Genomic DNA, 17,893 nt, shown 5'->3' on the forward strand with positions numbered 1-17,893 from the left:
GCCCTGTCCTGATATCTTGTTCACTCTTTTCAAAGCCTTTATGGGCCCTAGGTGATGGCTCAGTGGATGGAGCCCCAGTGTGCAGAGTCCCAGGTTCAATCCCCAGTCACGGCACACAAGAGAAGCAACTATCTGCTCCTCTCTCCCTTCTCTCCCTCTTCTTCTCCCCCAGTCAGTCAGTGTCTTGACTGATTTCAGCTTGGCCTGGGGCTGCTGAGGATAGCTCGTTTGGTCACAGAGCCTACCTCAGATGCTGAGGATAGCTCAGTTCTAGAATTCATCACAGAGGAGGTGACTGGCTGGATCTTGATCAGGGTGCATGTGGAAGTCTGTCTCACTATCTCCCCTCCTCTCACTTAAAACAAAGGAAGGAAGGAAGGAAGGAAGGAAGGAAGGAAGGAAGGAAGGAAGGAAGGAAGGAAGGAAGGAAGGCTGGCTCTCTAGCACCAAACACTAGGACTTCTAATTTTACCTGACCCTGTTGTTTTTTTGTTGTTGTTGTTCAGACAAGCATGCTCAATGTCTGAGTGCGAAGGCTCTTTCTATTTTTCAGAGAAGCTTGGTTTGTTCACTAGTGCGCATGCACTAAGGAAACTAACTCTGAATACAGGGCATGAATCACACCACTTCTAATAGACAGACCTACTCCCAGAGGTGCCTTGATCTTCCTTGGCTTCTTTCCTGATGTCAAGAGGCTGCTACTTTTCCCATATTGCTTGAGACCTGAATGTGGATGATACTGGGTACCTTTAAACACTCCACATTTTCTGGGTCTTGATCTTTTGTCATAGCTATATGGACCATGCTCAGATATTTTTTAGACTCTTTATTTTATTAACCCTAGGTTCCAGCATATGTCTGTGTAAATTTTTAAGGCACTGGTGGAAGTGTACACAGTGGACGTGTGAGCCTGGTAGTGATCCCTGGAGACAAACCTGGGTATTCCCAGAGTCTGGTTTCTTGTGAATGCAGCCCAAAGTGAATGGTAAACTCCATCTAAGGCTAAATACAGGCACCAGAGTGATAGTCAGCAAGTACTGCCAGGGAAAGTTGAAAAGAAGCTGAAGAGAGAATTCAAGAAGGTGTGAAACCATTAAGACGTAAACAGAGGGGGTTGTTGGTATCCAGCCAGAGGATTCATCCAGGGGGCAGAGCCAGCCCTGCCAGTGGTTTCTGGCTGATCTCCCCTGGCCCCTCTCCTCTGGCCCCTGCAGGGTAGATGGATAGGGATAGGGTCAGCCCATGTAGTTGCAAATGGCAGGATTCCCTTCTTTTTTAGAGACTAAATAGTATTCATTGTGTGCATATATAATATTTTCTCTGTCCATTTATCTGTTGATGGATACTTATGTTGTTTCCACATCTTGGCTATTGTGAATAGTGGTGCAATGAACACAAACATACAGGTATTTCTCAGAGGTGTTAATCTTAATTCTTTTGTATATATACCCAAAAGTAGGAATGCTAGATTTTACTGTAGTTCTAGTTTTAACTTTTTGAGGAATCGCTATCCTTTTTTTACAGCTGCTACACCATTTTACATTCTCATCAACAGTGTACAAGGGTTCCAATTTCTCCATAACCTTATCAATACTTATCCATTTTTTTAGAAAAAGAATTACCATTTGGAACCACGAAGACCCAGGCTAACAAAAACAATCTTTTTTTTTTTCATTTTTTTTTTTTATAATTTTATTTTTTTAATGGGGTGACATCAATAAATCAGGATACATATATTCAAAGATAACAAGTCCAGGTTATCTTGTCGTTCAATTATGTTGCATACCCACCACCCAAAGTCAGATTGTCCTCCGTCACCCTCTATCTTGTTCTCTCTGTGCCCCTCCCCCTCCCCCTTTCCCTCCCCCATTCCCCCCTCCCCCCCGTAACCACCACACTCTTATCAATGTCTCTTAGTTTCACTATTATGTCCCACCTACGTATGGAATAATACAGTTCCTGTTTTTTTCTGATTTACTTATTTCGCTTAGTATCATGTTATCAAGATCCCACCATTTTGCTGTAAATGTTCCGATGTCATCATTTCTTATGGCTGAGTAGTATTCCATAGTGTATATGTGCCACATCTTCTTTATCCAGTCATCTATTGATGGGCTTTTTGGTTGTTTCCATGTCCTGGCCACTGTGAACAATGCTGCAATAAACATGGGGCTGCATGTGTCTTTACGTATCAATGTTTCTGAGTTTTGGGGATATATACCCAGTAGAGGGATTGCTGGGTCATAAGGTAGTTCTATTTTCAGTTTTTTGAGGAACCACCATACTTTCTTCCATAATGGTTGTACTACTTTACATTCCCACCAACAGTGGATGAGGGTTCCTTTTTCTCCACAGCCTCTCCAACATTTGCTATTACCTGACTTGCTAATAACAGCTAATCGAACAGGTGTGAGGTGGTATCTCATTGCCGTTTTGATTTGCATTTCTCTAATAGCTAAAGAAGATGAGCATCTTTTCATATATCTGTTGGCCATTTGTATTTCTTCCTGGGAGAAGTGTCTATTCATATCCTCTTCCCATTTTTTTATTGGATTGTTTGTTTGTTTGTTGTTGAGTTTTATGAGTTCTTTGTATATTTTGGATATTAAGCCCTTATCTGAGCTGTTGTTTGAAAATATCATTTCCCATTTAGTTGGCTTTCTAACAAAAACAATCTTGAGAAAGTGGAATAAAGCTGGAGTTATATATCCTAATTTCAAATTGTATTATAAAGCTATAATAATTAAAACAGTGTGGTACTTGTATATAGACATATAGACCATGGAACAGAATAAAGAGCCTATAAATAAATCCATACATATACAATCAACTAATCTTTGACAAGGATGCTAAGAACACATCATGGGGAAAGAATAGTCTCTTCAACAAATGATGTTGGGAAAATTGGATATCCAATATGCAAAACAGAAAAAGAAAAAAAAAAGGTATTGGACCTCTGCCATTCACCATATACAAAAATCAGCTCAAAATGGATTAAAGACTTAAACATAAGAACTGAAAATTGAAACTCCAAAAATAGATAAGGAAAAAATTTTATAATATTAGTCTTGACAATGATTTTGTAGATATGAAACCAAAGCACTGGTACAAAAACAAAAGTAGCCAAGTGAGATTATACCAAACTAAAGTGTTTCTGTACAGAAAAGAAAATAATAAGCAGAGTGAAAAAGCAACCTACAGACTAGGAGAAAATATTTGTATTTTGATAAGGGGTTAATTTCCAAAATATATATGAAACTCTTATAATTCAATAATTTAAAAAAAAAAGAAAAAAAAAAGAAAAAAAATCTTGATTGGAAAAAAGCAAAGGGCTTCAGTTCGTAGACATTTCTCCAAAGAAGAATTACAAATGACCACCAGGTATATGAAAAAATAGTCATCAGGATTATCAGGGAAATGCAAAACAAAAGTGTTATCAGGGAAATGACCCTGGTGGTTGCCTACTTTGTAATATATTCTTTGTAATGTATTGATGTTTCTTTTTGCCTAGTTTTACTCCTCCTTTATCCCATATTCATCCTCCCTGAGATTATATTCCTGAAGAAATCAGTTGCACATAAGGCTGTTTAGGGTGAAGCTAGCTTAGCACATGTCATAAAACACATGCTCCATTTGATATACAGAAAGAGAAACACATTGTGTTTCTCTTGGTCAGAGAAATCACTGATGCAATAGTGTAAGAAACTTGTAATTGACTTTGGAAGCTCTGAAACTAGGCTGTCCAATAGAGTACAGTAGAGTAGCCACTAGCCATATGTGTCTATTTAAATTTAAATGTAGGAATCTCACACTCTTAAACCCATGTAAACTATGAGATAATAAATATATGTTGTTTTAAGACACTAAGTTTGTGGTAATTCATTATATAACAATAGAAAACTGAACAGAATTTATTGCTAATGATAAAATGCAAACTTTTAAGCAAAAATTGTAACTTTGTGTTCCAAGAGTGAGGCTTAGATTAGAATTTTCCTTCAAATCCAAAGCATTATTTAACGAAGGTATAGACCACTCAATGTCTCAGCAAACATCAGCTATATTCCTACCCTTTATCAAGCACTTGGTTCTGCACAGGTATGGAGGTGGCAGGGGTGTGTGTGGGGCGCTGAACATACAGCAGAAAAGAGACAGGAGGCAAAGAGGCACGGGAGAGCAACAGGGATGAGAAGCAAGCAAGTACTTTGCCTAGGGAGATGTTGGTTGGGACAGTGGTTGACATCGATGCCCAAAAAAATCTCTTCTGAGTCAGAAACAGGAGGAAACAGCCTGCAGCCCACTGGGAACTCCCTCAATGAACAGTTCTCATCTAAATCAGATACTAGCTTCTGTCTTCTTCAGCACCCATGGAGATTCACGGTGCTGCCGGAACAGAGAAAACCAAGATCTACCCATGGAGAGAGCCAAATGAGCATTTCTTCACCTGCATGGGTGACCTCTGCATGCAAGCTGGAAACATGCAGCTTACCACCTGTCTGTAGTCTGTCCCTCATGTTCCTCACACAGAAGCAATATTCTACTCTCTACTGTTGGCTGGGTGAATGGCATTGTGCTTACTGGAGAGGAAGGAGGCTGAGGGAGGAGGAGGAGCTTGGACAGAACCAGGACAGAGAGCTTCACCTCTGCCAGGTAACTGTGGTCACAGGTTCAGAGGCAGTGGGCAGGACTGAGTCCTTGGTTGTGGGTGGGGTGGAGGGAGTGGCGTTCTGGGGGATTTTTCACAAAAGATTTAGAGTTGCACTGGGATTTATATGAAATATCATTTTTTTCAAAAAAGACTTAGCCATGCCCCACTCTCCCTCCCTTTTAGGCTGCTGGCCTGGAAACGGCTGCAGGACTTCAGGAAGGTTCTGGAAAAAAATTGTTTCCTCTAGCTCATTAACATCTTAGACCGCTTTATTTACTTTTTTAAACATGTAATAGAAGTGTTATAAATAAGAGGACTTTTAAATTATGGTATAAAAAATGTTTATCATATAGGTATATTAAAAAATAAAATAATTAATACCTTTTACTCTCCAGCCAAAAACAGCCACTGCTTATGTTTGCTGTATTTACTGCCAGGTTTTGTTTATTTTTTTAATTTTAATTTATTGTGTTTACATAGATTCTAGTGTCCCCCCGAATGTATACCCCCTCCGCCATGTTCCCTACAACATCACCCTTTCCACCCTCCCCATGATGCCCTCCCCCTTTCCCTCCAGGATTAACGTTTCTGCTCTCTATAACGTTGTTATGTGTGCATTATTTCACAAACCTCTTTCCCTTCTCTAATCCTATCCTATCATCCCCTTTCCCTCTGTCCGCTTTCCCTCTGATCCCTTTGATCCCACCTCTGTCTTTATTCCGTAACACAGTTCACATTGTTCATTGGATTCCTCAAATGAGTAAGGTCATATGATATTTTTCTTTCTCTGCCTGGCTTATTTCACTTAACATAATAGTTTCCAGGTCCATCCATGTTGTCGCAAAATGTAAGATTTCCTTTTTTTTTTCATGGCCCCATAGTATTCCGTTATGTATATGTATCATTGCTTTTAATACACTTGTTCACTGATGGGCATTTGGGTTGTTTCCATATCTTGGCTATTGTAAACAATGCTGCCATAATCATGAGGGTGCATTTCTTCTTTTGAATCATTGATGTGGTGTTCTTGGGATATATTCCTAAAAGTGGGATGGCTGGCTCAAAAAAGCAGTTCTATTTTTAATTTTTTGAGGAATCTCCATACTGTTTTCTACAGTGGCTGCACCAGTCTGCATTCCCACCAGCAATGCAGGAGGGTTCCCTTCTCTCCATATCCTCACCAGCACTTATTCTGTGTTGTTTTGTTGATGAGCACCATTCTGACTGGTGTGAGGTGGTATCTCATTGTGGATTTAATTTGCATTTCTCTAATGGTTACTGATGTTGAGCATTTTTTTTTATCTGCCTATTGGACATCTGTATGTCCTCTTTGGAGAAGTGTCTATTCATTTCTTATATCCATTTTTTGATTGAATTGTTTATCTTTCTGGTGTTGAGTTTTACAAGTTCTTTATAAATTTTGGTTATTAGCCCCTTATGAGGTGTATTGTAGAATATGTTCTCCCATTGTGTGGTTTGTCTTTTTGTTTTGTTCATATTGTCTTTAGCTGTGCAAAGGCTTTTTAGTTTGATATAGTCCCATTTGTTTATCCTGTCCTTTATTTCCCTTGCCCGTGAAGATAAATTAGCAAATATATTGCTGTGAGTGATGTCAGAGAGCTTATTGCCTATGTTTTCTTCTAGGATGCTTATATTTTCACGATTACATTTAAGACTTTTATCTGCCTGGCCAGGCAGTGGCACAGTGGATAGAGCATCCAACTGGGATGCGGAGGACTCAGGTTCAAGACCCTGAGGTTGCCAGCTTGAGTGCGGGCTCATCTGGTTTGAGTAAAGCTCACCAGCTTGGACCCAAGGTCGCTGGCTCGAGCAAGGGGTTGCTCAGTCTGCTGAGGCCCATGGTCAAGGCACAAATGAGAAAGAATCAATGAACAACTAAGGTGTCACAATGAAAAACTGATGATTGATGCTTCTCATCTCTTTCTGTTTCTGTCTGTCTGTCCCTATCTCTGACTCTCTCTCTGTCTCTGAAAAAAAAAAGACTTTTATCCATTTTTAGTTTATTTTTGTGAATGGTATAAGTTGGTGGTCTAGTTTTATTTTTTTTTGCAGGTACCTGTCCAGTTTTCCCAACATCATTTGTTAAAGAGACTGTCTTTACTTCATTGTAGGATATTACCTCCTTTGTCAAATATCAATTGTCTATAAAGGTGCTGGTTTATTTCTGGGTTCTCTATTCTGTTCCATTGATCTATATGCCTGTTCTTATGCCAGTACAAAGCTGTTTTGAGTACAATCATCTTGTAGTATAACTTAATATAAGTAAGTGTGATACCTCCCACTTTATTCTTCTTTTTCAAGATTGCTGAGGCTCTTGGTGTTATTTTTTAGTTCCATATGAAGTTTTGGAATATTTGTTCTATATGTCTGAAGTATGTTATTGGCATTTTAATAGAAATTTCATTAAATTTATAAATTGCTTTGGGTAATATAGACATTTAAATGATGTTTATTCTTCCTAACCATGAGCATGGTATATGCTTCCACTTGTTTGTATCTTCCTTGATTTCTTTTATCAATGTTTTAAAATTTTCTGAGTACAAGTCTTTAAACTCCTTGGTTAAATCTACTCCTATGTACTTTATTTTTGTTGTTATTGTTGCAATAGTGAAGGGGATTGTTTCCTTAATTTCTCTTTCAGACAGTTCATTGTTGGTGTATAAAAATGCCTCTGATTTCTGAGTATTAATTTTATGTCCTGTCACCTTGCTGAATTCATTTATCAGGTCCACTAGTTTTTTGACTGTGACTTTAGGGTTTTCTATGTAAAGTATCATATCCTTAGCAAATAATTATAGTTTTACTTCTTCTTTTCTGATTTGGATGCCTTTTATTTCTTCTTCTTGTCTGATTGCTATGGCTAGGACTTCCAGAACTATGTTGAATAAGAGTGGTGAAAGGGGGCAATCCTGCTTTGTTCCTTATCTTAAGGGGATTGCTTTTAACTTTTGTCCATTGAGTATGATGCTGGCTGTGGGTTTGTCATAGATGGCCTTTATCATATTGAGGTATGTTCCCTGTATTCCCACTTTGCTGAGAGTTTTGATCATAAATGGGTGCTAAATTTTATCACGTTTTTTTCTGCATCTATTGATATTATTTTTTTATTTATTTATTTTTTTTCTGAAGCTGGAAACGGGGAGGCAGTCAGACAGACTCCCGCATGCACCCGACTGGGATCCACCCGGCATGCCCACCAGGGGGCGATGCTCTGCCCACCTGGGGCATTGCTCTGTCGTGACCAGAGCCACTGTAGCGCCTGGGGCAGAGGCCAAGGAGCCATCCCCAGCACCCGGGCCATCTTTTGCTCCAATGGAGCCTCGGCTGTGGGAGGGGAAGAGAGAGACAGAGAGGAAGGAGAGGGGTAGGGGTGGAGAAGCAGATGGGTGCCTCTCCTGTGTGCCCTGGCCAGGAATCGAACCCGGGACTTCCGCACACCAGGCCGACACTCTACATCTGAGCCAGCCAGCCAGGGCCTCTATTGATATTATTATGTGGTATTTCTCCTTCCTTTTGTTTATGTGACAATTCACATTGATTGATTTGTGAATATTGTACCAGCCTTACCTCTACAGAATAAACCTCACTTGATCATGATGTACTATTTCTTTCATATATTGCTGGATCAAGTTTGCTAATATTTTGTTGAGAATTTTAGCATCTAAATTCATCAATGATACTGGCCTATAGTTTCCTTTCTTTGTGTTGTATAATATTTACCTGATTTTGGAATCAGAATTATGCTTGCCTCATAAAAGGAGCTTGAAAGTCTTCCCTCTTCTTGAATTTTTTGAAATATCTTGAGAAGGATAGGAGTTAGTTCCTCTTTGAATGTTTGGTAGAATTCACCTGAGAAGCCATCTGGCCCAGGGCTTTTGTTTGTTGGGAGTTTTTAGATAACTGTTTCGATCTTATTTGTTATAATTGGTCTGTTTAGGTTTTCTGATTCTTCCAGAATGATGTTTGAAGATTATATTTTTCAAGGAATTTGTCCATTTTAACTAGGTTGTCTAATTTTTTGACATATAGCTCTTCATGGTATTTTCTTACAACCCTTTGTATATCTGCTGTGTCAGGTGTTACTTCTCCACTCTCATTTCTAATTTTATTTATTTGAGTTCTCTCTCTTTTTTTCTTGGTGAGTCTGGTTGAAGGCTCATCAATCTTGTTTACCTTGTCAAAGAACCAGCTCTTAGTTTCATTGATCCTCTGTATTGTTCTTTTAGCCTCTATGTTATTTATTTCTGCTCTGATCTTTATTATTTTCTTCCTTCTACTTCCTCTGGGCTTTACTTGCTGTTCTTTTCCTAGTTCTTTTAGTTGCAGGCTTAAGGATTTTATTTGAGCTTTTTCTAGCTTCTTAAGGTATGTCTGTAATGCTATGAACTTCCTTCTCACAACTGCTTTAGGTGTGTCCCATAAATTTTCAGTTTTTATATGTTCATTTTCATTTGTTTCAAGGAAATTTTTGATTTCTTCCTTGATCTCATTGTTAACCCATTCGTTATTTAATAACATGCTGTTTAGTTTTCAAGTGTTTGAGTATTTTTCAGTTTTTCTATTGTGGTTGATTTCTAGTTTCATGCTATTGTGGTTAGAGAAGATGATTTAAATCTTCTTGAATTTGTTGAGACTACTTTTGTGTCCTAACATGTGGTCTATCTTAGAGAATGTGCCATGAGCATTTGAAAAAAATGTATATTCTGCTGCTTTAGGGTGAAAGGTTCTGAAAATATCTATTAAATCCAATTGATCTAGTGTGTCCATTAATTCTGCTGTTTCTTTGTTAATTTCATTTCTTGAGGATCTATCCAGTGATGTTAGTGGGGTATTCAAATCCCCTACTATTATTGTATTGCTGTTGATCTCTCCCTTTATGTCCATCAAAGTCTTCTTTATATATTTAGGTGCTCCTATATTAGATGCATAGATATTTATAATGGTTATCTCTTCCTGTTGGATTGCTCCCTTTATTATTATGTACTGCCCTTCTTTATCTCTTACTATAGCTTTTGTTTTAAAGTCTATTTTGTCAGATATAAGTATTGCTACCTCAGCTTTTTTTTCCATTTCCATTTGCATGAAATATATTTTTTCTTTCTTTTACTTTTAATCTATGTGTATCTTTTGTTTTGAGGTGAGTCACCTGTAGACAACATATGCACGAGTCCTTTTTCTTATCCATTCAGCTACTGTATGATGCCTTTTGATTGGAGCATTTAATCCATTTACATTTAAGGTTATTATTGATATGTAGTTGTTTATTGCAATTTTTTTCTTTAAATCTACATTTCTCTTTTACTAAATTTCCTCCACCTTTGTTCTGTCTATAGCAGGTCCGTTAACATTTCTTTCAGCATTGGTTTGGTTGTGATGAATTCCTTGAGTTTTTTTTTTGTCTGGGAAGCTTTTTATTTCTTTTTCAATTTTAAATGATAGCCTTGTTGGATAAAGAAGTCTTGGTTGTAGGTTCTTGTTCTGCATTACTTTAACTATTTCTTGCCATTCCCTTCTGGCCTCATGTGTTTCTGTTGAAAGGTTGGATGTCATCCTTATGGGGGTCCTTTGTAGTTGATTGATTGTTTTTCTCTTGCAGATTTTAGTATTCTTTCTTTATTTTTTAGCTTTTGTATTTTGATTATGATGTATCTTGTTGTAGGTCTCTTTGGGTTCTTTTTTAATGGGATTCTCTCTGCTTTTTGAACCTTTGTGATTCTTTCCTGCATCATTTTAGGAAAATTTTTAGCTATAATTTCTTCAATCAGGTTCTCTAGGCCTTGTTCATTCTCTTTTCCTTCTGGAACCCCTATTATGCAGATATTGTTTCTCTTCATGTTGTCACAAGCTCTCTTGGAGTTTCCTCATACTTTTTGATCCTCTTTTTTTTTTGCTCTTTTGCTTCCATGCTTTTGCTTATTTTGTCCTCTAAGTCGCTGATTTAATCCTCTGCTTCATCCAACCTGCTCTCATTCCTTCTAGTGAGGTCTTCATTTCTTGTGTTTGTCATTTCTGTCTGTTTTTTTCTTATTATTTCAGTGTCCTTTTTGATGCTTACAATTTTTTTATTTAGGTGTTCATTAAATCCATCCATTGTAACTTTGAGATCCTTAATCATTCTAACAATTATTATTTTTAACTCTGTACCTGGTAATTTGATTATTTCTATTTCATCCAGATCTTTTTCTGGAGATTTTTCTTGTTGATTTATATGGCTTACATTTCTCTGTCTTCCCATTGTTTCTATTTGTGGTTTGCAGGCTTATTCAAGTTGTAATCTCCCTAACTAGTAGAGCCTCTTTCCTCTTTTCTATATCTTAACTGGGTCAGGTGTGATGAGCCCTTCATTAAGATACCCTTCATTAAGGGTTGTTAGGTCCTGAACTGATGCTCTCTGTATCTGTCTTCTGGATGTGCCCTCCCTGGACTTTCTTGACTGGAGCCTGGTGCAGACCAGTGGGGGTCACTGCTTATGACTGGCCCTTATCTATTGTTTTGGAGCAACAGGTGATTGAGATCCTGTAGCTGCCTCTGCTGAGCCCAGGTGCCATTGTTAATATCAACTTATGCTGGCTTTTATCTACTTTTGGCCTGGAGGATGTTCATTTAAATGTTCAGGTTACCCTGAGATCACTTTCTGCCATCTCTTATTGGTGGCTACTTGTTGGGCTCAGTACTATAAATCAAGGGTTGGTTAAGGTATTGGATGTGGCTTGCCCTTTAGTCTCAGGTGTCATTCTATCCAACTTTTTAAAATTAAATTAAATTTTATTTTATTTTATATTTTTGTTTCTTTTCAGCCCTCAGAAGGGTGTGGCCACAGGAGTCCAATGTGTGTGGCCTTTGTGTTCCTAAGGTGCTGTCTGTCTGCAGGCTTGCCACCACCACTGCTGTTGCCTCTGGTGTGCAGGCATTGCTCACTGCTGCAGTCTCTGCAGCTTCCACCTCGGCTCCACGGGTGAGACTGCATGCGTGTGCCTGGTCTGCAAGAAATAGACCTGGCTGGTCCCTGGCCTCCACTCTGCCCCCACAGGTGAGACTGCACTCACATATCTGAGATGCAAGTCTTGGCTGGCCCCTGGCTTCCGCCTTGCCCCTGTGGGCGGGACTGCATTCATGCACTTGGGTCACAGCTGTGGCCGGCTCCTGGCTTCCTCCCCCTTAGATGGGACCATACTCCTGCATCCCGCCACACCCTGTCCTCTGCGAGCACTCAGCAGTGTGGAGGTGGCATTGTAGCTCAGATCTCAGCACTCAATACTGTATCTTTGACAGGCTCCCTGCTTCTAAGTGACTCTGCTCTGACTGTAACAGGAGAGCCTCCATTTGGCTGGTGACCTGCTTCCCTTTGCTGATATTGCTGGTTTTAGGAAAAATATTCACTTTATATTTGGGTAGTGACTCAGCCCAGGGGTTAGGGTGGCTGTCCCTATGCCTCCTAGATTACACTACTCTGGTCCTCTCAGCTCTCCCCATCCCTTGGAGCCCTGGGTGAGTGGTTGTTAAAGAGGTTTTTAGCGCAGTCCCTTTAAGACAAATCCTGGGTCTGAGAAATCTGTCTCTTCCTTGAAAACAGTATCCTGACTTGTTTTGCAGCTAAATACTGTCTGTATGCTTCTTCTAGGCTCTGGGGCTGCAGGCTGGGGCTTTGGTCCTGGAGTCTAGGACCCTCCCCTCTCTGGTAAAACCCCACCACCAAATGAGTCCCTCCGGGCCACCGCTCACTCCCAGGAGCTGGGCAGTCCTGTCCACATTTCTGCTTTTCCTACCAGTTTCAGTGTGGCTTGTTTGGTGATTTTGGTTATAGATTCCTCTTGGTTTAGCCCAAAGTTGTTTTTTCCAGATGATTGTTCTTAAAATTAAATTTTAATCCACTTTGGTTCTGGAAGGTGGAAATTGAACGTCCCCCTACTCCATTGCCATTAGCTGCTGATCTTACTGCCAGGTTTTAAAAGATTTATGAATACATTTTAACAAAATATAATTATGTAATTATGTGTTAGGTGCCATGACATTTTATATAATCTTGATATTATCTGAACTCTTTTTTTGTGGCAAAAAAAAAAAATATATATATATATATATATATTTTTTTTTTTTTTTTTTCAGAGACAGAGAGAGAGTCAGAGAAAGGTATAGATAGGGACAGACAGACGGGAATGAAAAGAGATGAGAAGCATTAATCATCAGTTTTTCATTGTGACACCTTAGTTCAGTGGTAGTCAACCTGGTCCCTACCACCCAACAGTGGGAGTTCCAGCTTTTATGGTGGGCAGTAGTGTAGCAACCAAAGTATAAATAAAAAGATTTAACTATAGTAAGTTGTTTTATAAAGATTTATTCTGCCAAACTTAGCAAAAAATTTACATAAAGTACTTGGTGAGTAATTATTATTATATGCTTTAACTTGCTGTAATTCTGCTTTATAAATTTTATAAAGTAAAGTTTCCTACTTTATAAATCACCATTACTGTGGAACCGGTGGGCAGTTAGAAAATTTTACTACTAACAGAGATACAAAAGTGAGCGGTAAGTATAAAAATGTTGACTACCCCTGCCTTAGTTGTTCATTGATTGCTTTCTCATATGTGCCTTGACTGTGGGCCTTCAGTAGACTGAGTAATCCCTTGCTCGAGCCAGTGACCTTGGGTCCAAGCTGGTGAGTTTTGCTCAAACCAAATGAGCCCGTGCTCAAGCTGGCAACCTCAGGGTCTCGAACCTCGGTCCTCCACATCCCAGTCCAATGCTCTATCCACTGGACCATCACCTGGTCAGGCTAAATATATATATAAATTTCAGTATATTCTATGACATAGATATACAGTAACGATAACTTGTTTAGTCAATTTTTTTCTCTTAGGGAATTTATGTTGTCTCCCTCCCATCTTTTATTTTGGTTATTATATAATGTTGAAGTGATTTTTTCCTTATTAATAAATCTTGCATACATAAATGCATATTTCCTTGTGGAATAAATTCAGAGGGTATGCAAATGTTTAAGAACTTTGATTCATTTTGCTCAACTCCTGCTAAGATAGTCCCTAGACTTTACACACTTCCAGCTGTGCACCACCAGTTAGTGTCCCCAGTTGTGGTCAACCTCTTTAAAGGTGACTGCTCCTGTAGACATTAGTGACATTTTCCAGCATGTCAATGTGTAGTAATTTGAAATTTCCTGAATGTGTGCAAACTTGACAGACCCACGTGACACCATTCTGTCTTGCCAGTGTAACAATGGCTCATCAACTTGTGAAGCTGTGTTGAATACTTTTGTTTTATAGTTTCTAAATTTCTCTGGCATTCTTCCCACACCTATCTGAGTGCTTGTGCGTCAAGCAGGTCCTAACTGTTGACCTTGATATCAGCTTGTCAATGTTTTTTCATTATTAGAAACTGGGCAGAGACAAATGTGTAAGAGGGCTGATGCAGAGTATTAGAGAGTGAAACTATTGAAATATTTTTATTTTAAGTTAAAGCACAGTTTGGATTTGAAGAGAACTTAGTAGGTGGTTAAATCAGCCACTTCAGTGGACAGCTGTGGAAAGAGGCTGTTTAAGTCTTCTTTCATTCTAATGTTTTATATCTTAATGACCTGCTTCCCCTCAACATTATGCTGACCTTTTGTCTTATCTATATTAACCTCTCCTCTGAAACCTACCTAAACGTTTCTTTCTTTTTTGATGCTTTTGCTTTTATGTTCTGCTCTGAGAGGTACCATATGTGTGTGTGTGTGTGTGTGTGTGTGTGTGTGTGTGTGTGTGTGGAGAGAGAGAGGGAGGGAGATAAAGAGACAGATAGAGAATATTGTGTTCATGTTTTTCTGTGTTAGTATAAGTTTATATGGGAAAGGGTGTAAAGATCACCCCTTTAGGCTCCTCCTAGGGCAGGCACTGTGGAGTCTACTCGCCTACAGCATGGATGTCTTTGTATTAGGCACTCAGTGAAAGATAAGGTGGTTAAGTCAGCATGTATGTGTATTTGTGTTGTGTGATTTGGGGGATTTGTGTGTGTTCATGTGTGTGTGTGTAGGAGTTGACCTGTGTGTGTTTCTCTGTGGTGAGGGTGTGGGTTGGTATGTTTGTGGATGTGTGTATATATTTGTATCTGAGTATGAGTGTTTAAGTGCTTGACTTCCGTGTGTTGAGGCATCAAGAAGGGAGAATGAATGAAGAACATATATTCATGTTGGAATATGTACAAGTACTATTTCTTTGGAATTATAATGATATTAAATAATGGAATAAACTAAACAGAATAAGAATTAGAAAGATGGCTTGAAGCAGGGACCGTCTCCATTTAGGTATGACTCACCCAGGGGCAAGAAGAAAGCCCTGCTTGGGCTGAGGCTGCCCAAAGTAGCAGGCTCTGGGTGGCCTTGACCCCTCTCTTATTGGCATGCCAGGAACATCCGGTGAGTAGAAGAGTCACATGTACATAATCACACATTCTCAGTGTCACGAGCCTTCATCAGCCCTGTTGTATGCAATTCCTGCTTCATGTTGAGAGAACAGTGAAGAAAGCCAAGCACACACATAGCCAGCTATGGAATTAAAAATAATGTAATGGGGGTAGAACAGGAGAGAGTCACTTGATCCCTCCCAAAATCACTCTTCAGACGAGCCCTGAGCAGCAAGGATACTAGCTCAGCCAGTGAGAATTTCAGCCTTTTCAGGGGCTCAAGAACCCTCAGAATGAGTGTGAGGGACATCTTTATTGAGGGTACAAAGAGGGAGGGGTTATGACTCAGGGTGAGAGCATGGTAATTTAAGTGAGACAGAAAAGCAGTGTAGGAGAGGGGATTCAGCACTGAGTGGTTGGTTCCTCAAGGGCACGGCTGTGGACCGCACTACTTCTGCTTGGTTTGCTGAACTGGTGCTGGAACAACTGTCGAGGGACATGGCTCTGGAACTTTGGGGTGGCAGGGCTCAGGAACCTTGGGGTGGCATGGCTCTGGAACCTTGGGGTGGCAGGGCTCAGGAACCTTGGGGTGGCAGGGCTCAGGAACCTTGGGGTGGCAGGGCTCCTTGGTTTTGGGGACACATGGTTCCTGGGGTGGAGGTTGGCAGGGCTGTTTCACCTGCTGCTGCTGAAGCTGAGGTGGGGGGTTGCAGGGCTGCTTCTGCTGGTGAGAACTCATGCTTCAAAGAAGGCTGGACCTGGAGACAAAACAGATGGTTTAAAAAGGGATTGCTGCCCTGGCCGGTTGGCTCAGCGGTAGAGCGTCGGCCTAGCGTGCGGAGGACCCGGGTTTGATTCCCGGCCAGGGCACACAGGAGAAGCACCCATTTGCTTCTCCACCCCTCCGCTGCGCTTTCCTCTCTGTCTCTCTCTTCCCCTCCCGCAGCCAAGGCTCCATTGGAGCAAAGATGGCCCGGGCGCTGGGGATGGCTCTGTGGCCTCTGCCTCAGGCGCTAGAGTGGCTCTGGTCGCAACATGGTGACGCCCAGGATGGGCAGAGCATCGCCCCCTGGTGGGCAGAGCGTCGCCCCTGGTGGGCGTGCCGGGTGGATCCCGGTCGGGCGCATGCGGGGGTCTGTCAGACTGTCTCTCCCTGTTTCCAGCTTCAGAAAAATGGAAAAAAAAAAAAAAAAAAAAAAAAAAAAAAGGGATTGCTGAGGGAAGAAGTCACGTTCAATGTCAAATAGATTTCATTTTGGGCCCCTTTACAAGAGTGAGTCTCACGTCTTCCATGGCTATTCTCCTATATTTGAGAGTAAACATGCTTTGATGACTTTTGAGACCTTTCCAGAGAAGGAGCTTAAAGGCAATTTGTTAGCTTCATTTCTGTGGGATTCATTGCTCAGCTCTCTTTCTTCCCCAGACTTGCCACACCCTTCATTGACAAGTACCCATAAGATGTCTTTTGGAAAGCGACATTTTAGAAATGACTACAGTCTACCCACTTTTAGTACTACAAAGTGTACTTGTGACATAGGATGACTCTGTGAATTCAAGCTCCTACAACCTCCCTCTGGCCTTGGCTTACACAACCCCCTCTGAAATGCTTTCCTCTCCATCTCCACTGTCCAAATACTCTTCCATCGTATCTCACATCACGTACCATCACTTGGATCTCTTCATGAGTGTTGCTCCCTAAAACTGCCACAGCCCTTCCCTGCCCCTTCTCTTCATACGTGTCACTAGGTACTTTGTATTTCATCTATGTATGTATGTGCATTATCTTCCCCGATAGGTTGTGAGTTTATTGAGCAAGTTCCTACAGGTATGATTTACCCAAAATGCTTAGAATAGTGCTTTAAATGTAATAAAGGCTCCATAAAGGTCTATCACACAAATTAAAAACATATTTTTAAATTTATTTATTGACTAATTTTAGAGAGAGAAGAAGGAGAGAGAAAGAGACTTCAATTTGTTTTTCCACCCATCTATGCATCCACAGATTCATTCTTGTATGTGCCCTGACTAGGGATTGAACCCACAATCTTGGCACATTAGGATGATGTTGCAACCAAATGAGCTACCCTGACACGGAACAAATTAAAATTTTTGTAATAAGTAGCATAAACAGAGAAGACAATGGTGCTTCTGAGAGTGCTCTGGGCCTGAGTTCTTGTGTAAGCCTCTTTTAACTTACTGTGGGATCTTGCTCAGATCTGTCCCTTTCCCTGGCTACCAGTTCCACAGCTATCCACTAAGGTGGCTGATTTAACCACATACTAAATTCTCTTAAAATCTAAACTGTGCTTCAATTTAAAATAAAAATATCCCAATAGTTTCACTCTCTAATGTTCTGCATCAGCCTTCTCACACATTTGCCTCTGTCCAGTTTCTAATAATGAAAAAAATAAACAAGAATTTCACATTTGTTTCAATCAGAGACTTACCTGATATGCAAAGAAGAACAGGTTTTCTGGTGGCTTTGGTCTGATGTAAAGTCAACGGCCAGCTGGCTTTTTATAAGATGACTGAGCCCTGCCTTAAGAAAATAGAATCACCCCAGGCCCCTCTGTTTTTATTTCTTACCTGTCAAGTATGATTCACCCCACTCCCCTCAATTACCAATTGGCTCAGCTTTGGTGATGAAAACCACCCACTTGATATTTTTTGGCACTGATTTCCTAACAATGATGTCACCTGGGCCTAATTCCCACTGCCACCCTCCCCCTTCAACCCAAGTGTAGAGCTTGCTTAGGGGGAGGGGTGACTCAGAGGCTTCCTGGAGGGTTTTCTGAGTTACCCTGGAGGAATATCTGAGTCCTTTTGTGATCT

General features: G+C 40.3%; 1 protein-coding gene across 1 annotated transcript; it reads right to left on the reverse strand.

Moving 5' to 3' along the window:
- Positions 1-15,328: 15,328 nt before the first annotated feature.
- LOC136326320 (cornifin) lies at positions 15,329-17,617 on the reverse strand. Its single transcript, XM_066262096.1, has 2 exons — positions 17,509-17,617; positions 15,329-15,819 (listed from the first exon to the last, which is right to left on the reverse strand). The coding sequence occupies exon 2, from the start codon at positions 15,798-15,800 to the stop codon at positions 15,510-15,512; it is 291 nt and encodes a 96-aa protein (XP_066118193.1). The 5' UTR covers positions 15,801-15,819; positions 17,509-17,617; the 3' UTR covers positions 15,329-15,509.
- Positions 17,618-17,893: the final 276 nt, after the last annotated feature.

Source organism: Saccopteryx bilineata, chromosome 2 (assembly GCF_036850765.1).
Source record: "Saccopteryx bilineata isolate mSacBil1 chromosome 2, mSacBil1_pri_phased_curated, whole genome shotgun sequence".
NCBI classification, from domain to species: Eukaryota; Metazoa; Chordata; class Mammalia; order Chiroptera; family Emballonuridae; genus Saccopteryx; species Saccopteryx bilineata.